At 55.4% G+C, this 21506-nt stretch overlaps 1 protein-coding gene across 5 annotated transcripts in view; it reads left to right on the forward strand.

Moving 5' to 3' along the window:
- PRR5 (proline rich 5) overlaps positions 1–21506 on the forward strand; it is a 69322-nt gene that overhangs the window by 15389 nt on the left and 32427 nt on the right. For 3 of the 5 annotated variants that reach the window (XM_054675650.2, XM_003317296.5, XM_009438576.5), the window contains exon 2: positions 18404–18520. The exons of 1 other annotated variant lie outside the window; for it this stretch is intronic. In XM_054675650.2, the coding sequence (XP_054531625.1) occupies positions 18414–18520 (107 nt within the window). In that variant the 5' untranslated portion in view covers positions 18404–18413. Of the gene's footprint in view, positions 1–18115; positions 18521–21506 lie in introns of those variants that run through there. One more of the 5 variants, XM_009438573.2, reaches the window with a different exon arrangement.

The raw sequence follows: 21506 nt of genomic DNA on the forward strand, positions 1-21506 counted from the left end.
ACTTCCAGAATTGATTGAGGGTCCAGGAGGGCCCGGGCCAGAGGGGTGGGCTGAGGAGGGGCCTGGGGCTTTTCAGTTAAACAAGCCACCTGTGGCCACCCCAGCCCCCACCCCAGTGCCCACAGAGCCTGAGCTGTGAGCCCAGTGAGGCCAGGAGCTGGAAGCCAGTCTGATCCAGCCTCGAGAGTGGTAGAAAATGTGCTGGTGATGGCCAGGCGCGGTGGCTTATGCCTGTAATCCCGGCACTTTTTGGGAGGCCGAGGTAGGTGGATCACCTGAGGTCAGGAGTTCAAGACCAGCCTGGCCAACATGGTGAAACCCTGTCTCTACCAAAAAAAAATACAAAAATTAGCTGGGCTTGGTGGCGGCAGCTGAGTAGTTCCAGCTACTCAGGAGGCTGAAGCAGGAAAATCACTTGAACCTGGGAGGTGGAGGTTGCAGTGAGCCGAGATCGCGCCATTGTACTCCAGCCTGGGCAACAGAGCGAGACTCAAAAGAAAATGTCCTGGGGATGATGGGGAAGGGCAAAGAGCACTGGGGACCAGGGTCAGGAGGCCTGAGGGTCACCTCCTGCCCGCGGTCCAACTGCCTGTGCTGCCTGGCGTTGCCCAGCGTGCACCCGCCCCCAGCTCTCTGCCCAGGGCACTGTTGTGAGGTTAGGGGCAGACAGCGGGTGTGGGTGCAGAGCACAGGGCCGGGCTGATGTCATCGTCCACAGTGGCGGAGCAGCCCCTTCCTGTCGCTCTGGTCTGTGCTCCACTTGGCCGTGCTGGGTGAGGTCATCCTTCCAGGCCCTGGTGAAATGTCATCTCTGGAGGCTCAGGCGCCCTCCCTCCTGGGGATTCTGGAGCCTCCCTTTACTGCCCTCTTGTGGCTCTCAGGGGAAGGGAAGTGGCAGCCCGGGACTCAGGGCCCGGCACGAAGTAGGCGCTCCTGGTGGCCGCTGGGGTTACTGACCGTGGGAAGCGTGTAGCTCCAGAGTCACAGCTGGGCTCTGATCTCAGCCCTTCCACTCACTCACCCTACAACCCGGGCAAGTCAGCTTTCCCTCGGAGCCTCTGGTTCCTCTTCTGAAAAATGTGGGTGGAAATTCTGGCCTGTAGGTCTGCCCCAGGTCGGAGGGTAGATGGGTACGCAGTGCCAGCACCCAGTAGGGCCTCCGTGAGTGAGCATGTGTCCTTTACCCCATGCATTGGGACAGTCCTGCTCTGCTGGTGACCCTACATATCCCACTCCTGTGCAAGGCCTCAGTCTCACCATCTGTAAAATGGACAGTGGAGACTAGAATGGACAGAGCAAGACCCCATCTCAAAACAAACAAACAAAAAAGGATTTCTCCTCTGTCTGGAATAGAGCCATGTGTATTTAACCAGAAAAATGTTTTCCCTCCTCAACCCCAAATCTGTGGATGCTCCATAGAGAAGGGCCATGCTTATCCCTCAGTTTCTCCTTAAGGTGGGAGTCTTGCCCTTTCAGAGAAGCCAGTGAAAGCCACACCCCTCTCCCCAGTGAAAGCCACACCCTCTCCCCAGTGAAAGCCACACCCCTCTCCCCAGTGAAAGCCACACCCCTCTCCCCAGTGAAAGCCACACCCCTCTCCCCAGTGAAAGCCACACGCTCTCCCCAGTGAAAGGCACACTCACAGCCACCGTGACTCTGCCAGGCGTGGGCTGTGGTGCCTGACACCCTCTCAGACATGCCCAGGCACATGCTGGAGTTGCTCAGAACTTCTACACAGAATCCCAAGCACCAAGGGTGGGGCTGGAATCAAAGCCGAGATACGTGATGCCCCTTCCGCCTAACTTTGTCCCCTTCTAACCCAGATAGTGCCCAGAAAGATGGTTCCACTTGCAGACCCTGTGCCCAGGGCCCTGGCTTCCATGGTACCATCCTTTCTCCCTGGGGGAGCACCGTGATGATGCCACACATCAGAAGTTCCCCTATTGGGGCCCGGCATGGTGGCTCACGTCTGTAATCCCAGCACTCTGGGAGGCCAAGGCAGGCAAATCACCTGAGGTCAGGAGTGAGAGCAGGCTGGCCAACATGGTGAAACCCCGTTTCTACTAAAAGTACAAACATTAGCCAGGTGTGGTAACACACACCTGTAATCTCAGCTACTTGGAGGCTGAGGCACAAGAATCCTTGAACCCAGGAGAAAGAGGTTGCAGTGAGCTGAGATCACACCACTGCACTCTAGCCTGGGCGACAGAGTGAGACTGTCTCAAAACAAAAAGAAAAAAAAGAAGTTCCCCTATTGGGCACCTGGCTTTTACAACATCTTGTTCTATTCTTGTGTTTTTGTTGTTGTTGTTGTTATTTTTTTGAGACAGGGACTCTCTCTGTCGCCCAGGCTGGGGTGCAGTGGCATTAACTCGGCTCACTGCAACGTGTGCCTCCCGGGATCAAAAGCTTCTCCTGCCTCAGCCTCCCGAGTAGCTGGGATTACAGGTATGTGCCACCACGCCTGGCTAATTTTTTTTATTTGTTTGTTTTGTTTTGAGATGGAGTCTCGCTCTGTCGCCCAGGCTAGAGTGCAGTGGCTCGATCTTGGCTCACTCACTGCAACCTCCACCTCCCAGCTTCAAGCGATTCTCCTGCCTCAGCCTCCTGAGTAGCTGGGATTACAGGTGTACACCACCACGCCCAGCTAATTTTTGTATTTTTAGTAGAGATGGGGTTTCACCATGTTGGTCAGGCTGGTCTTGAACTCCTGACTTCATGATCTGCCTGCCTTGGCCTCCCAAAGTAATTTTTGTATTTTTAATAGAGACTGGGTTTTGCCATGCTGGCCAGGCAGGTCTTGAACTCCTGATCTCATGATCTGCCCACATCGACCTCCCAAAATGCTGGGATTACAGGCATGAACTACCACACCCGGCAAATAAGATATTTGATTCCTTCTTTTACATCTTTAATTATGTGAGGCAAATTTAATTTTACAGTCTCCTCCAATGGTTTCTCAGGAATTTCCTTCTGGTATGTGTGGTGTTTGCTTGTCCCTCCCTCAGGGTGGTCTGTTTCTGTGTGTTGTGTAATTTGGGATCATGAGTTTATCTCCAGCAAGGGCTTTATCTGTGAGAATCCCAGCTCGTGGGCATGCCTCCCAGAGCATTGTTTATTGTTGCTGATATAGAACACTTGTACATACTTTTGGGGTATGTGTGATATTTTGACCCCTGTACACAATGTGTTTGATCAAATCCGGGTAATCGGGAAACCCATCGCTTCAAACATCTATATTGTCTTTGCATTTGGAACATTACAATTCTTCTAGCTACTTTGAAATATATGATAAATTATTGTTAATGATGATTTCCCTATCCAGAGCGTTTTTATAATTGCTCTCCCAAGCAGCCTATGGCTGTCACAGGCCTGGGGCCACTTTCTCATCGGTTGGGTTAGGCTTTATAAATACAAACCTAATCCCGGGCTAGAGCAGACCCATGGCTAGAGGCCCTCAGGAGAACTGCACACTTTTTCCTACCTCAAGCTCAGGAGGAGTCAGACAAGTTTTCTTGTCATCTCTTATTGTCAGTGGGTAGATCTTTTTCTAGGCTACATTGTATTAAGGTTGCAGCTCCTCAAGCCCTCTGGTGTTCTGTGGAGAATTCAGTTTCACCTCCCAGCATCCTGCTTGCTCCGCGCCTGGTCTCCTGGCTGCTATCACAGTTTAATAAACCCTCCGTCTCAACACCCTCTCTCCACCCCCACAAGGCTGCCACACTTTCACTTAATGTCTGAGGTTTTGTTTTGTTTTGTTTTGAGATGGAGTCTCACTCTGTCGCCCAGGCTGGAGTGCATTGGCGCGATCTCGGCTCACTGCAACCTCCGCCTCCCGGGTTCAAGCGATTCTCCTGTCTCAGCCCCCCCGAGTAGCTGGGACTACAGGCGTCCACCACCACACCTGGCTAATTTTTGTATTTTTAGTAGAGACGGGGTTTCACCTTGTTGGTCAGGCTGGTCTCGAACTCCTGACCTCAGGTGATCTGCCCGCCCTGGCCTCCCAAAGTGCTGGGATTACAGGCGTGAGCCACTGCACCCGGCCTGTCTGAGTTTCTAGTTTAAAACATTTTCCTAGCCAGGTGCAGTGGCTCACACCTGTAATCCCAACACTTTGGGAGGCTGAGGCAGGCGTATCACTTGAAGTCAGGAGTTTGAGACCAGCCTGGCCAACAAGGTGAAACCCCGTCTCTACTAAAAATACAAAAATTAGCCGGGTGTGGTGGTGCACCCCTGTAGTCCCAGGTACTGGGGAGGCTGAGGCAGGAGAATCGCTTGCACCTGGGAGGCGGAGGTTGCAGTGAGCCGTGATCGCACCACTGCATTCCAGCCTGGGCTACAGAGCGAGACTTCATCTCAAAAGAAAAAAATATTTCCTGCAATGTTACTATTATACTAGTTAGAGTGCAACTAGTAGAGCATAATAGTTAAGAACATGGACGCTATGACCAGACTGCTTAGGCTTGGAACCCAGCTCCATCGGCAAGGAGGGGGCTCAGTTTCTTCATCTGTGAAATGGGGGGCAGCAACAGTCTACCATATGGGGTTGCTGCCAGGCTAGAGGGCTTGATCCATGAAGGCAGGGAGAATATCACTCCATATGTGTAACTGTGTACTTCAAGCACTATGCTGGCCTTCAGTAATATCAGTATTAAATGTGCTATTACATCCTATATATGGCCAGGTGCAGTGTGGCTCACACCTGTAATTCCAGCATTTTGGGAGGCCGAGGCAGGGCGGATCACTTGAGGTCAGGAGTTCGAGACCAGCCTGGCCCACATGGTGAAACCCTGTCTCTCCTAAAAATACAAAAATTAGCCGGGCATGGTGGTGCACGCCTGTGATCCCAGCTACTCGGGAGGCTGAAGCAGGAGACTGGCTTGAATTCGGGAGGTGGAGGTTGCAGTGAGCCGCACTCCACCTATCACTCCACCGCACTCCAGCTATTACATCTTATATCTTATGTGTTATAATATAAATATATCTTAAGGAAAATTGTAATATTATCATGCTGGCCCCTGATTTTCCACACTTTTTTACAAGCTCGATCATAGAAGATGTTTGTAATTTTTTATCTAACATTTCTAGGACACAGGCAGGGAGGGAATTTTTAGGTTTTCTAGTTCTCTAAATTGCCCAGCTTCTTGATCTTCATGTGACGAAGACAATATAATAATAACCCTCCCATTTATTACCATTTCTTACGGGGATCTTACCGGATCCTGCCCACCTGCGTCCAGTTATTCTGCTAACTCACGGGTCATCTTTGGAGTTCCGAGGAATCCAGCTTAGCCACCTACCAGCTTGGTGACTCATCTTCCCATCTGTACACATCTTTCATCCCTTATCAGACACCCCCAGGGCCAGATGTGGCTGGAAATTCCTATGGGGTGACCCCTGGGCATCTGGGCGGCAAGTGGGAACCACAGCTAGGAGAGTTTCTGTAGCCAGATTACCCGAAGAGGGTAAACAAAGGCTCTAAGTAGCCTCCCTTAGGGACCAAGTGTGTTCGAGGACTGAGCTCCGTGTAGGCTGGGACTTGACCATTGGATTGCACGCCATGGAAGTCACCTGTGGCCTAGGCAGAAGGGCCATGGAAAAGTGGGGACAGGAGCTCATCTCAGAGTTTTGTTTTGTTTTGTTTTGTTTTGTTTTGTTTTGAGACGGAGTCTCGCTCTATCACCCAGGCTGGAGTGCAGTGGCGTGATCTCAGCTCACTGCAACCTCCACCTCCTGGGTTCAAGCAATTCTCCCATCTCAGCCTCCTGAGTAGCTGGAACTACAGGCGTCCGCCACCACGCCTGGCTAATTTTTGTATTTTTAGTAGAGATGGGGTTTCACCATGTTGGTCAGGCTGGTCTCGAACTCCTGACCTCAAGTGATCTGCCCGCCTCGGCTTCCCAAAGTGCTGGGATTACAGGCGTGAGCCATCATACCCGGCCTCATTCCAGAGTTTTGCTCTAAAAGGGAACAGGAGAAGGCACTGCTGGCCAAAGGTGGTTTTGTGGTCCAGAGGGAGCGGGCAGCACGGGTCTGACAGGAGAAGGTGAGACTGAGCTTACAGAGGAGGGAAGCGGCACCTGAGCACTGGGGCCCAAGGAGGATGTGGGAGGGGGCAGGCTGCAGAAGTCAGGGATGCGGGGGCAGGTGACCAGAAGGCCAGGAGGGAGAGAGAGGACCCTGTGGGCAGACAGAGCCCCCAGGAGAGGAAGCACCGGATCAGGGATCCCCAGCTCTGTGTGGGCAGATGAATGTCCACTGGGTGTTGACCTGTGCCTGAGCATTGACCTGAGCACCCAGTCTGATGGAGGAGACAAGCACAGTCTGAGACCCTGACACAAGGCAGGGGGAGGGAGGAGGGCCAGGGACTGTTGGCTAAGTTGGGTGAAGGAGAGAAAGTATTCCATGATGGGGTTGGGGGGAACCTGACAGCGGGCATGGCAGGGCCAGAGGCCACCTTGGAGGAAGAGGCAGCCCAGCTCACTGTCACGGCCAAGGCTGAGTGAGCACCTGCAGCTGTGAATACGTTTAGAGCCTGTGGTTACCCAGGGAGGGAGATGTGATGAGGATTCTCATTTCACAGATGGGGAAACTGAGGCATAGTCAAGCAGAGGGAATCAGCCCGAGGTCGACATCTATTAAGTGGTGAAGCCGCCATCCTCCGGCTGCACAGCCCATGCTCTGAATCGCACTTTACTACCCACTGTTATTATTATTATTATCACTGAAAAAATAACCCAGCCGGAGGACGAGGAGCAGGGCACCCCAGGCAGAGGGCAGAGCCTGGGTAAAGGCCCAGATCTTCCAGGCAACAAGTGGGCACTTTGTCTCCTGGTTCAGGGGGTGGCGGGAGAGGGGCCTGGCAGGGCGTGGCGGGAGACGAAGCAGAATCGGAAGGAGTGGAAGACTGTGCTCAGACTGGAGGGTCTTGGATGCCAGGCTTGGAAACCTGGACTTTATCCTGCAGGCAGAAGGCCTCATCCAGAGCCTCTGAGCAGCCAGGGCAGAGGCATCCTGGGTGTCCAAGTGAACGTGCTGGCAGCCTCGGGAAGGTGGATTCCCGGGGCGGGGAGGCAGAAGAGTCCTGAGCCCCCGAGGGCTGTGTGGTGGAGGGGGTGGGCAGGCTGTGGGCAGGGGCTGAGAAAGAGAGCAGAGGAACGGTGAGCCCCAGCCCAGGCTTCAGGTAGGAAGATCTGGGCTGCTTCCGGGAGGATTTGGGTAGAGAAAACCGGGGTCTGGAATGGGGATTCTGAGGTTGCTCCTGGCCCTGCCCCTCACCAGCCTGTGACCCTGCAGGTGACGTCAGGACTCAGAACCTCCATGTCCACCTCGGTGGCACGGAGAGGAGGCTACCCAGCTGCAGGGGTTGTGGTGGGGAGGCCGTGGCCCGCGCTGGGCACAGCACGTACTCAGCGGTGGGGACCCTGCCCTAGACTCAGTGCCCCTGGCACACCTGGAGCTGACTCCTCCTGCCCCTATGAAGAGTTGGGGCCCCTCCAGCGCCCCTGCAGTTTGGGAGGCCGAGCAGTTTGGGAGGCCGAGGCGGGTAGATCACCTGAGGTCAGGAGTTCAAGACCAGCCTGGCCAACATGGCAAAACCCCGTCTCTACTAAAAACACAAAAATTAGCCAGGTGTGGTGGTGCACGCCTGTAATCCCAGCTACTCAGGAGGCTGAGGAAGGAGAATCGCTTGAACCTGGGAGGTAGAGGCTGCAGTGAGCCGAGATTGCACCACTGCATTCCAGCCTGCGCGACGGGAGCGAGACTCCATCTCAAAAAAAAAAGACACTGAAATCCACCAAGTTTTTTCCAGATGAGGACTCCTTGGTAGCAGAAGTGGGGGCATGGCTGGTGGATGCCACCCTGGTTGGACGCCCCTCCTCCACGAGGGAAGCCAGGGCCTTGCCAGTGTCCAGAGGAGCCGACATCACCTCCACAGTCGGCTCTGTGGGCTCAATTTATGCCATTAGGAACGCGGGCCAAGTTTTGATGGGCTGTTTCCTGCCTCCCTACCCTGCTGGACCGGAATTTCTGACTGGGAATAGTCATTCCTGCCTCCCAGGGCTGTTTGGAAGAGCAATGAAAGAACGAGTGAAAAAGCACTGCCTAAGCCCCCAGATCCCACACCCCCAAATCCTACACCAAGCCCACACCCGTCTCCTCCTCCCAGGGCTGCTCCACCAGGGGCTCCTCCACCTGGGGCTCCTCCTCCCACCCTCCTCCACCGGGGGCTCCTCCACCCGGGGCTCCTCCTCCCACCCTCCTCCACCCGGGGCTCCTTCACCCGGGGCTCCTCCACCTGGGGCTCCTCCTCCCACCCTCCTCCACCCGGGGCTCCTCCACCCGGGGCTCCTCCTCCCACGGCTCCCCCTCCCGGTGCTCCTCCTCCCGGGGCTCCTCCTCCCAGGGCTCCTCCACCTGGCACTCCTCCTCCTGGGGGCTCCTCCTCCCGGGGGCTCCTCCACCTGGCGCTCCTCCACCCAAGGCTCCTCCTCCCAGGGCTCCTCCTCCCGGGGCTCCTCCTCCCAGGGCAGTGGCAGGCAGGGCTTCACATTGCAGTGTGAACTCTGACATCCCAAGCAGCATTCCTCCATCCAAGATTCTTCTAAGAAAAGGCTGCCAGCCAAGAAGGTGCCTTGGGAAGAATACAGGTTGGGAGTGCAGCCCAGGAGTCCGTCCCGCTCTGCCGCCTGCCCTGAGGAGCCTCAGTCTGCAGGTCTGCAGAGCAGGGATGTTCCCCGGGCCTGCCTGGCAGGGCGGCTGCAAACACCAAGGTTCGGAAGTGCACGAGCTCTCAGCACGGGGCCAGGCACAGCTGGGTGGTGTTAACGCTGCCAGGCTGGGATGCGTTTGCAGAGGTTACTCCTCCCGGCCCCCGGAGTTTGTGTTTTTCCCCTAAAGAAAGCAGAGCTAGAGGGAATGAGGGTGTCTCCAGTGTGCTGAGTGTCAGGGTGGGACATTGCCCCATCTGGACATGGGGTTTCCTGGAGGTCAAAGCCAGAGCCTGGCAGGGAGTGGGCTCTGTTTGGGGAAAGGCAACGTATTTGTGTCCTGGGCCTGCCATAACTAATGACCATAAACCAGGTGGCTTATAACAGAATCTCATTCTCTCACAGTTCTGGAGGCTGAAAGTCTGAAATCAAGGTGTCCTGGGAGGCCAAGGTGGTTGGGTTGCTTGATCCCAGGAGTTCGAGACCAGCCTTGGCAACATAGAAAGACCCTGTCTCTACCAAAAATACAAACTAGTCAGGTGTGGTGGCGTGTGCCTGTAGTCCTAGCTACCAGGGAGGCTGTGGGAGGATCACCTGAGCCCAGGAGGTCAAGGCTGCAGTGAGTCATGATCACACCACTGCACTTCAGCCTGGGTGACAGAGCAAGACCCTGTCTCAAAAAAAAAAAAAAAAAAAGTGTCAGCAGAGCCAAGAATCCTTCAGCTTCTGGTGACTCCAAGTGTGCCTTGGCTTGTGGCCGCATCGCTCTAGTCTCTGCTTCCATCCTCACACAGCCCTCTCCTCTGGGTCTCTGTATCTCTGTGACTTCACATTTCACATGGACTTTTTTTTTTTTTTTTTTTTTTTTTTGAGATGGAGTCTTGCTCTGTCACCTAGGCTGGAGTGCAGGCTCAGTGGCTCACTCGGCTCAGTGCAAGCTCTGTCTCTCAGGTTCACGCCATTCTCCTGCCTCAGCCTCCTACATACAAGTAGCTGGGACTACAGGCGCCTGCCACCACACCCGGCTATTTTTTTTTTTGTATTTTTAGTAGAGACAGGGTTTCACCGTGTTAGCCAGTATGGTCTCGATGATACGCCCACCTCAGCCTCCCAAAGTGCTGAGATTACAGGCATGAGCCACGGCACCCTGCCCACATGGCCTTCTTGTAAGGACATCAGTCACTGGATTTAGGGCCCACTTACTCCAGTGTGACCTCATCTCAATTTGATGACATCTGCAAACACCATCTGTCCGAATACCGTCACATTCATAGGTGCCGAGGGCTGGGACTTCAGTGTCTTTGGAGGGCACGATTTAGCAGTTCGGCAGTCTGAAGACCCAAGGACGGCCGAGAAGGGCCAGCACGTCATTGTCAGGACAGGAAGCTTCGAGGGACAGGCACCTGTGTGGTGCTGGCCCAGCCCATCCCCTGCCTCCACACTCTACTCATAATGTTGGTTAAAGAAAAGGTGACTGCTGGCCAGGTGTGGTGGCTCATGCCTGTAATCCCAGGACTTTGAGAAGCCAAGGCAGGTGGATCATTTGAGGTCAGAAGTTCGAGACCAGCCTGGCCAACATGGTGAAACCCCATCTCTACTAAAAATACAAAAATTAGCCGGGTGTGGTGGCGCATGCCTCCCAGCTACTCGGGAGGTTGAGGTAAGAGGATCACTTGAACCTGGGAGGTGGAGGTTGTAGTTAGCCGAGATCGTGCCACTGCACTCCAGCCTGGGCAATAGAGCAAGACTCCATCCATGCACGCACACTCTGTTCTGGGTCGCTGGCAGACACAGGCATGGTCCTCATTAGTGTGGGGAAGACACACTGAAGCCTGCCCTCCTGCCTGAGTTTGAATCCTGGCCCAGCCACGTGACCTAGGATAAGTCACCTAACCTTTCAGAGCCCCAACTAACCCACCTGTAAACTAGGATGATAGGAATAGCTGCCTGCCTTGGAGTGCTACGGAATTCAAGGGTGGATACCCCATGCCTGGCCCATAATAAGTGCTCACTAACCCCAGGAGGAACGTGGTCTTATCTCCCCACTCCAAGGACAAAGAGACTAAAGCTTGACAGGGAAGGTATTGCAGATATCAACCTAAATGACAAGCAGTGGCCAGGTGCCGTGACTCACACCTGTAATCCTAGCACTTTGAGAGGCTGAGACAGGCTGATCACTTGAGGTCCGGAGTTCAAAACCAGCCTGGCCGACACGATGAAACCCCATCTCTACTAAAAATACAAAAATCAGCTAGGCGTGGTGGCAGGCACCTGTAATCCCAGCTACTCAGGGGACTGAGGCAAGAGAATCGCTTGAACCCGGGAGGCAGAGGTTGCAGTGAGCCAAGATCGTGCCAGTGCACTCCATCCTGGGTGACAGAGCAAGACTCTGTCTCAAAAAATAATAATAAAATAAGAAGGAGAGAGGGGCTGTCTACAAGAAAATCATATTTCTTCAGGAATCAGGCATTGCAATGGGAATTCGCATGCTATATTAAACTATGTGTTATGTTCAGGGACAAAGAAAGACAAAGGTTTTTAAAGGAAAAATGAGGAGGATTACATAATTGTTTTGAGATAATTGTCCCTGGCTACAAGGATCAATAACAAGGGTGGCACCAGCCCGAGGTTGGACAGGCAGTTGCTGAGCAGATGTCCTCACAGAGGTATTTTTGGTGTGTGATTGCTATGGCCTTTGTGCAAGGTTGTGGTTTTTTAGAGCCTTTTGTGATCATTCTTGTTATCAGGCATTTTTATATAAGAAGCCTCTCTTCATGGCCTTTCCTGGCTCTATTTCTCAGGGGGTTTTGTTTGTTTGTTTTTTGTTTTTGTTTTTGTTTTGAGACAGAGTTTTGCTCCTGCCACCCAGGCTGGAGTGCAATGGCTCAGTCTGGGCTTACTGCAACCTCTACCTCCCGGGTTCAAGCAATTCTCTTGCCTCAGCCTCCTCAGTATCTGGGATTACAGATGCACACCAACATGCCCAGCTAATTTTTTTGTATTTTTAGTAGAGACGGGGTTTCACCATGTTGACTAGGCTGGTCTCAAACCCCTGACCTCAAGTGATCCACCCATCTCGGTCTCCCAAAGTGCACCCAGCCTGTCAGGGTTTTTTAAACACAAGTGATTCCATTTTGATTCTGACAACCTTTTTTTTTTTTTTTTTTTTTTTTTTTTGATACAGAGTCCCTCTGTGTCACCCAGGCTGGAGTGCAATGGCACAGTCACTGAAACCTCCACCTCCCAGGTTTAAGTGATTTTCCTGCCTCAGCCTCCTGAGTAGCTGGGATTGCAGGCACACACCATCACACCTGGCTAATTTTTGTATTTTTAGTAGAGGTGGGGTTTCACCATGTTGGCCAGGCTGGTCTGGAATTCCTGACCTCAGGTGATCCACCCGCCTCAGCCTCCCAAAGTGCTGGCATAACAGGCGTGAGCCACCGCGTCCAGCCAATTCTGACAACTTTGACACAAAGGAGGTGGCAGAGCTGAGGGCAGACCCAGTTTGGGAGATTCCGAAACCTGACTGTCTCTGCAATGCCATCCTTGAGCTTGGACAGTCACCTCCTTATACCACAGAGGCACCTATTGAGAGACTAGAATCTGGTTATAAAACACCTGCCCCAGAAGAGACTTTGGAAACCGATTGGTGTTCAAGACCTGGCTGACAGGTGGGAAGGTGGCTTGGAGAGAGAATCTCATGCAGGTGCATGTGTGACGTCTGGTGTATTAAGACCAGGGACCTGCTGGCCAGAGCCCCCTCCCCGGCCCCTAGAACTGAAATCCAGAACAAAAGGAGGGCACGTGTCTTGGGTGCACAGAACCAGACCACCAGGGTGGAGAAGGGCTCAGATGGAGTCCTGGTAGCTCAGCCGGTCAAGAGAAGACTTAAAGGAAGCGGTCCACCTTCAAACCTCAAGGCTGCTGTGGGACCAAGGAGGACATGAACTTACTTATTTATTAATTAATTTATTTATTTGAGATGCAGTCCTGCTCTGTCGCCCGGGCTAGAGTGCAATGGCACGATCTTGGCTCACTATAAACTCCACTTCCAGGGTTCGAGCGATTCTCGTGCCTCAGCCTCCCTAGTAGCTGGGACTACAGGTGTGCACCACCATATCCGGCTAATTTTTGTATTTTTAGTAGAGACAGGGTTTCACCATGGTAGCCAGGGTAGTCTCCAACTCCTGACCTCAGGTGATCCACCCGCCTCAGCCTCCTAAAGTACTGGGATCACAGGCGTGAGCCACCGCACCCGGCCAGGACATGAACATATCAGATGGCAGAGCTAGGATGGGACGATGGGCTCACCTTCTGGTAGCAGGGACCATGTCTTTCTTGTTCCTTGCTGTGTTCCCCACACAGCCTCAGTTTCCCCAGTCGTGAAATGGGAATAATAACAATTGATCCTGGCTCCAAGGCCACCAGGTCCGGTGGCCTGGTGCTTGGTGCCGGAGTCACCGCGAGTACCCTGGGCTCCCCCGGCGTGGTGGCCCTGACTCAGGAACCTCCTTCTGCCGTGCGACCACCCTGGCGGCGGTCACCAAGCCCTTGGCGTGCCCCTGTGACTGTGCGTGGATTTTTTCTGTGCCCTCATAGGGCAGTGGTGTCACCCTCCTCGCCCATCTCAGGGAAGGGATGGGACGGCCCGGATGGCAGAGACTGTGGGGACAGAGCCAGGCACTCCCCATGGCTTTCCGTGCCCAGCACGTTGCCAGGCCTCTTCCAGGGTGTCCGGACCAGGCTGCTCCTCAGGGGGCAGAAGGCACTTATGGGTCGGCTTTGAGGGAACACCAGGCTTCGCCACCAGGGGGCGGACGTGCCCCTCCAGAGCAGGCAGTGCCTGGGAAAGCAGGCAGGGCGTGGGCAGCTGAGGTCAGCACCTGAGGGCCGTGCCTCGGGGAGAGTGGGCGAGATGGAGGCTGTCTCTCTCTCCCGCCCAGCCCACAGGGCTCCAGCCTCAGCTCCCCCACTTGCTGACTCTGACCTCGGACATACGCCTCGGCCTCCCTGGGCCTCTGTTTGTCTGTCTGTAAAATGGGACTGGTCTCCCACTTGGCAGCCTTGTGGGGACGAGTCGGGGCAGTATGTTTAGTGGCCGCCCCTGTATCATGCCTATAGGGCCCCAAACTGGCCCCTTCAGGGGTATGCTGTCTCCTCCCTTTGGCTGGCCTGTGTCCCAGAGATCATGATGTCACTTGCAGTGCTGATGGACTAGAACTCAGAGTCCCGGGTTCATGAGCTGCCCTGACTTACTGGTCTGTTCCTGTCCCCTGGGTGTCCAGCCGGGGCTGAGCCAGGCTTAGGGATTGCAGGCCTTTCAGAAGGGTAGTTCTGAGGATATCAGGGTCCCCCTTGGTGACCAAGGGGGTCCTCTACCAGCTGCCGACACCCCACTGGCCAGGGGGAGTTTGGAATGAGTTTGGGTCCTGGGGAGGAGAGGACGTGGTTGATGCCATCAGGCCTGGCACCTTCCTGGAGCAGGGGCCACTCTGGTGGTTTTGGGGATGTGTGAATGAGTCTGGAGCAGGGGTGGCTCTGGTGGCTTTGGGGATGTGTGAATGAGTCTGGAGCAGAGGTGGCTCTGGTGGCTTTGGGGATGTGTGAATGAGTCTGGAGTGGGGGCCACTCTGGTGGCTTTGGGGATGTGTGACTGAGTCCCTTTGTCTCTCATTTCCTTAACAGAGGGGCATTTCCCTTCCCTGGTCTCAGACACAAATGAGCCCTGCCCAGGGTACCCCGCCACAATACAATTGCTGGGTCCCCCAGCCCCCTCCTCAGACCCAGAAAGCCCCATAAGTGAGAGGAGGGCCCGGTGGGCACCTGGAGGCCTCGTGCCTGCTGGCAGGGGCAGTAGCCGGGTGGGAGCTGTCACGTGGGGCTCAGGCCCAGCAAGACTGTCACCTGATGCTTCAGGGCGGCCAGAATCCGGGTTTCTGTGTCAATCTCTCCGTTGTAAAACGTTGTAAGATGTTGGCCGCACGCAGTTTGGTTTATTTTCCTCCGACGCTGCAGGCCACACAGAGCACACTTAGGGGCTAGACTCCGCCCTTTGTCCCCCAGTTGCCCCCTGCTCTGAGGGTTTGTGACAGCTCTGTCCTCTCGTGGCCTCTGCCTGGGGTTTCTGGCCCCGGGGCAGCCCCGCAGCTGTGCCCTCTCTGCCTGTCACGGCCCAAACCCAGAGCACTAGCACCTTTGCTTGAGCCTCCACTGCCCTCCTGGCGCTGGGCTGTTGGGTGTAGACAGATTTTACACATCTGTGGCTGGGGCCAGGGAGAGGTTATAGCTAATTCCTTAACGCTGACTAGAGATGCCTTTTTTAAAGAGCTCTTTAAAATTCCTCAGCCATCCCCACCTCCGGAATTTCTGGCTGGCCGCTTCTCCCAGATGCCTGCAGCATTCCCAGCCCCCTGTTTGCCTCCTCCTGCCTCCCACCTCGGGCTGCCCATTTCTCTCTGATTTCTTATCCCAAGCAGTCAGGCCTCCCTCCCTCTCTGGAGCTGGCCCCTCCTGTGAGCCAGGCCCTGCCTGTGGTCAGCAAGCTTGGGACCAGGCTGTGCTGAGCCCACAAAGCCAGTCCTCTCCTGAGAGCCAGCCTCCGGCGTGGGAAACCATTTCATCCTGTCCGGATCCCCGGCGGTTCTGCTTTGCTGCGTTTACACCAGTGGCCGTGACGGAGATTCTCGCTCACATCTGTCCAGCCTGGGCACTTTTATGAGGCATTTTCACCAGTGGGGTCCAATGTAATCCCTTTATTCTTATGAGATAAATGTTCATCCATCCGTTAAACCAAGTATCTATGAAGCACCCAGTCTGTGCTAGGCACGGGGACTGTAGCAGTGAACAAGTTGTTATGGTTCTTGCCCTCCTGGCTTATGGCATAGGATGGAAAAAAAGTCATCAGGTGACAAGAAGACGCCCCCTGAGCCTAATTGAGAGTGAAGGCGGTCAGAGACAGGGGCAACTAACTTCCTTGAAAGACGTTCTAGGGCAGGGGAGGGACCCGCAGCTGGAGGGCAAGCAGGTCTCAAAGGCCCCTCCGAGGAGTCAAGGATCTGGGCTTTATCCTCTGTTTTCATTCTTTTCAGAGACAATTCAGTACATGCTTTAGTATTTTTATATGTTTTTTGTTGTTGTTTTTGTTTTTTTTACAGCAATAAGGTAGGAAATCCTTGTCTGGCCATGAAATTTGGTTTGGGATCTAAAAGATAACAGTGTTCCCGTAAGTTTGAGAGTGTGGGCTAGGCACAGTAGTTCATGCCTGTAATCCTAACAGTATGGGTGGCCAAAAGTGGGAGGACTCCTTGAGTCCAGAAGTTTGAGACCAGCCTGGGCAACATAGCAAGACCCTGTCTGTATTACAAAATTTTAAAAAAATTAGCCAGGGAGCCGGGCACAGTGGTTCATTCTTGTAATCCCAGCACTTTGGGAGGCCGAGGTGGGAGGATCACCTGAGGTCAGGAGTTTAAGACCAGCCTGGCCAACATGGTGAAACCCCATCTCTACTAAAAATAAAAATAAAAAAAATCAGCCAGGCGTGGTGGTAGGTGTCTGTAATCTCAGCTACTCACTAGATTGAGGCAGGAGAATCACTTGAACCTGGGAGGCAGAGGTTAGCACTGAGCCATGATTGCGCCATTGCACTCCACAGGCGACAAGAGCGAAATGCCATCACACACGCAAAAAATTAGCCAGGCATGGTGGCACATGCCTTGTAGTCCCAGCTATTCAGGAGGCTAACGTGGGAGGGTTGCTTGAACCCAGGAGGTAGAGGCTGCGGTGACCGCAGTGGTGCCACTGCAATCAACCTGGGCCAAAAAGTGAGACTCTGTCTCAAAAAGAAAAGAAAACGTGTACAGCACTTGACAGTTAGTTTATAAAGCACCTGTTGCTGCCTGTGGGCCCCAAGCTGCCTGTGAGATGAACCGTTCCATCCCGCTTTACTGATGAGCAAGTTTGTCTGTTTATGTCTCTGTCTCCCAAAGACGATGGTATTTATGTCTGGAACACAGGAGGTACTCAGGAGATACTGGTTGATTTGCACTAAACAAAGACTCTTCATGAGGCTTTCTTACTTTTTATTTTATTTTATTATGATGATGATGATTTTTGAGACGGAGTTTTGCTGTTGTTGCCCAGGCTGGAGTGCAGTGGCGAGATCTCAGCTCTCTGCAACCTCTGCCTCCCAGGTTCAAGCGATTCTCCTGTCTCAGCCTCCTGAGTAGCTGGGATTACGGGCATGCACCACCACGCCCAGCTAATTTTGTATTTTTAATAGAGATGGGGTTTCTCCATGTTGGCCAGGCTGGTCTTGAACTCCTGACCTCAGGTGATCCGCCCACCTCGGCCTCCCAAAGTGCTGGGATTACAGGCATGAGCCATCACCTCTCTCTTATATTTTATATGGGGCCCTCCCAGCTCCTGGAGCTGTGGCTGTCACCCCCCATCTGACGGAGGGGTCAGGTGAGCCTTGTGGGAATCCCAGAAGCTGGAGACTGGGAAGGGCCCTGTTCAAGGGGCAGGACGCTCCCTGTGGTGAGGCCCAACTTTGCCATTTGTTGATTGCACAATGTTGGGCAAGTTATTTCACTCTGTGAGCCTCAATGTCCTCAACTGGAAAATGGGGAGAAGAATAACGTCTACCTCACGGAAGTAGTTCATGTTAGCTCATGTGAAATCAGACATCTAAAAGTGCTCTGCGAAGCAGGCAGGAAGCACCGGCTGTGCCCTGCCTTCACTGGGATCACTCTGCCCCCACCACAGGGACTTGGGAAACTGCTTGGTTTTACCATCCAAGAGACCTGGGGGTGGGGGATAAGGAGCAAACCCTCTACTTCTTCAAGCCCTCACTCCAGCAAATCCTCCAGGCAGCCAGGCAATGCTGAAATCCCTGTCCAAGGGGGTCTAGGCTGAGCCCGGGTGGAGTGGGTTCTTGGGCCGAGGTGCCTGGAGGGGACTGAAGGCCTCTACCCAAAGTCCTCATGAGAACTGGGTGGGGGAGCCTGTGTTCAGGTGAGGGGTACGGAGGCACCTCTGTGGCACGGCCTTTGCGAGGAGGGCTGTGGAGGGAGACCGCCGGGGCCGGGGTCGCTGGACATCGTGTGGGCGCGACCGCAGTGCTGGGCGGGGGGCGGGCGCTTGGGCTTGGGCCCTGCGTCCTGTGCGTGTTGGTTTCCTGTGGGCACGCGGGGCCCTCGGAAGAGGGGGGGAGGGTGAGCACGTCCTCAGAGGGCAGACCCAGCGAGGCGTCGTGGCAGCTGCGGCCGCGGAGACGCCGGCCACGCCTCTTGCACACGCCCCCTCGCCTGAGGCCCCGCCCCGCCCGCGATGCCCCCGCCCCCTTCCCCGACCCGCCCCCCGGGGCGCCGCGACCCGCCCCTGGGCCCGCCCCCGGGTCCGCCCCCGGCCTCCGTTTGCGCCGGGTCTGTGCTGGCCGCGCGCCTGGCGCTCCACGCTGAGCCTCTCGGTGCAATGATTAACCCGGCGGGGCGGCCGGCGCGGGACCCGAGACGGAGGCGCGGGGCCGGGGCGGGACCCCGCAGGACCGCTCGGCTTCCTGCTCTCGCCGGAGTTTCCGCGTAGAGGGCGCATCGCCGGCCCGGGGCCCTTGGCGCGGCGTGGCGCAGGGCGCGGCGTGGGGCGCGCGTGGGCGCGGCGCAGGCGGCCCGGGTCACCATGAGGACTCTCCGCAGGTTGAAGTTCATGAGTTCGCCCAGCCTCAGTGACCTGGGCAAGAGAGAGCCGGCCGCCGCCGCGGACGAGCGGGGCACGCAGCAGCGCCGGGCCTGCGCCAACGCCACCTGGAACAGGTAAGGCCGCGCCCTCCCGGCCACCCGGAGGCCCTGGAACCGGGGGAGGGGACCCCCTGAGCCGTCCGCGGGCGAGGGGCCGCCCCGAGCCAGGAACGGTGCCGAAGGCGGCGCGGCGCTTCACAGTTTGCAAAGAACTTGCCCCGCCGGAGTGGTGCGGGCCTGGAGGAAAGTTCAGTGCAGCGTGGTTCCAGAACCCAGGGAAGGGAGCGAGGCCCGCCAGCGCCCGGGGCTGGCCCAGAAACGCCCGGCGGGTGGGCGGCGGGGTGGGCCGGGAACCCGCGTGCCCGCCTCCTACCCGGAGTCTTTCCACGTCTCCACTCCGGTGCTCGTGACAACCTGGGAGGCTAACGGAGCAGGAAGTATTTTTCCCATTTTGCGGCTGAGCACGGGAGCCTCGGGGCTCAGTGGGTGGGTCGCGCAGGCTTCCTGTGTCTCTTTAAGCTCCCTTAGGCTTTCCCTTGAGAGGCCCCCTGTCCTCCAGCTGTCAGCAGGGGGTGCGGCAGCTGGGAGGCATTCTTTAGAGGACTCTTCTCCAGGGGTCATTCCCAGACAAGCAGGGGCCTGGGAAGCCCCTTCTCCCAGCTTTGTTTGAGGAGCAAGGCCGGGATCTGGAAAAGAGACGGTTTATTTAGTGGAACTCCCCAGCGTCTCTGCTCCCTAGGAAAATGAGAGGCAGGAGAAAGTGAGGCAGGCTGTTCGGGGGAGGCAGTGGACACTGTTCGGGGGAGGCTGTGGACGCTGCCCCTCTCGCGCCCACACCTGGCAGTAAAATCTTGCCAGATGCTCCACCGACTGTGGTCTTGGCCACCAGGAACCCGGCTGTCACTTGGACACACGTTATTTTCAGCTCATTGAATGCATTGTGAGCGTCATGGTGGGCTCAGGGCTGCCAGCGAGACCCTCTTCAAACGTGGTCTCTTCTGTCTCTGAGTTGCAAACTGCTAAAGGGCTGGCACATGCCTGCCTCCGTTTCCCTCTCCGTCAGTGGGTATTCGCATTCTTCCCTGTGGGGAGGGCTGGTGTGGGAACAGTGAAGGAAGGACTCCTGTTGGGAAATCTCACTGACCCAACGACTGCACAGTGTCTTAAGAGCTGTGTTCTCCACCAGGCACGGCGGCTTACACCTGTAATCCTAGCACTTTGGGAGGCCAAGATGGGAGGATTACTTGAGCCAGGGAGGTCGAGGCTGCCATGAGCCATGATGCCACCACTGCACTACAGCCTCGGTGACAAAGCAAGACCCTATCTCAAAAAAAAAGAAGAGCAGTGTTCTTCTCCAGTATTGAGATGAAAGCCATCTCTCTGTCCTTGTTTCTGTGCCGTGATTTAGAGGAAAGAGTTAAACAGACTTATTTCAAATCCCAACTCTGCCTCTTCCCTACTCTGTGGTCTTGAGCAAGTCAGGTCCTCAATTTCCTTATCCATAAAACGGGCAGATAACAGTACCCACCTCATGGGGCTGTTGTAGGGATGAAATTCGAACATGCAAAATAAAGCCCTCAACACAGTGCTTAGCACATAGTAAGTCCTCTGTACCTCACAGCTCAACCCCAGACTCACGCAGGGGACCAGTGTCGGGGTGTCCCTGTAGGGATGGCATTTGGAGGGCTCCACAGGAGTCAGTCAGTTCCTGAGCACCCACTGACAGCCACTTGGTGAGCTCCCTCCCACCTCCGAGCTGGGGCGTCCTGCTGCGGGTCCCCAGACAGGTGGGGGCACTGGCTGGTTGCTGGCTTAGACACTGCCCTCACCCCACCTTGGGTGACCCTGGAGTGGGCTCTGAATCTCAAGTGTCTTCTCAGAGTTCCGGGAGGCCTCAGGGGGACTCTGCCTGAGCCCCCCCGCCCCACCAGATTTCACTCAGCAGCCTGGCAGATTGCAGAGAAATGCCAGCCCCTCCCCGTGGCACCTGCAGGGCTCCAGGTCTCCCAGCCCTTAGGCCTACATCAGCTCCCGCCACCCCAGGCAGCAGGGGCACGGCCATTTCCTGCACTCCTCTTATGTGCCAGGCCCCGGGCCAGCCCCGTTCACTGCCCTTAACTGACTTTGCCACTCTCCTAGCCCAGCGAGGTATTACCAGCACCCCCCACCGAGAGATGCAGAAGGGCAGAGAGAGCACCCAGGAGACCTGCCCAGCTCATCCATCACCTGCACAGGATGCAGCAGAGCCTGTGCCCCAGCTCTCCTCCCCAGCAGATGTGGGAGATCGAGCCAAGAGAAGGCAAACTGGCTTCCCCAGCCAAGTCCCTGAGTGGAAACTGCAGGGAGCAGGGCACCCCTTCTGGTCCCTGTCTGCATGCTCCCGCTCCTAGCGGTGCTCCCTGCCAGGGCCCCCCAGGACAACAGATCTGTGCAGGGTCAGGGACAGGCGTGTCATTCTGCAGGGCCTGGCCGTGTACTCCTCACTGTGAGTCCAAGACACACCCCCTTTTATCTGTGTGACTGTATTAGCTTCCCAGAGCTGCTGTAACAAAGACCACAAACTCGGTGGCCTAAAACAGCAGAAATTTGTTCCCTCACAGTTCTGGAGCCAGAAGCTTGAAGTCCAGGTGTCGCTCCCACCAGAGGCTCTAGGGGAGGAGCTTCTTGAAGCTTCTGGTGGCTCTTTGGCTTGTGGCTGCATCACTCCAATATGTACCTCCCCATGGCTTTCATTTCCACGTCCAAATCTCCCTCTCCTTTCTCTCTCTCTCTTTTTTTTCCTTTCTTGAGACGGAGTTTCACTCTTGTCCAGGCTGGAGTGCAATGGTGTGATCTCAGCTCACTGCAGCTTCTGCCTCCTGGGTTCAAGCAATTCTCCTTCCTCAGCCTCTGGAGTAGCTGGGATTACAGGCGCCCACCACCATGCCCGGCTAATTTTTTGTACTTTTAGTAGAGATGGGGTTTTGCCATGTTGGTCAGGCTAGTCTCTAACTCCTGACCTCAGGTGATCTGCCCACCTCGGCCTCCCAAAGTGCTGGGATTACAGGTGTGAGCCACCGTG

This window comes from Pan troglodytes, chromosome 23, assembly GCF_028858775.2.
Source record: "Pan troglodytes isolate AG18354 chromosome 23, NHGRI_mPanTro3-v2.0_pri, whole genome shotgun sequence".
In the NCBI taxonomy this organism is placed as follows: Eukaryota; Metazoa; Chordata; class Mammalia; order Primates; family Hominidae; genus Pan; species Pan troglodytes.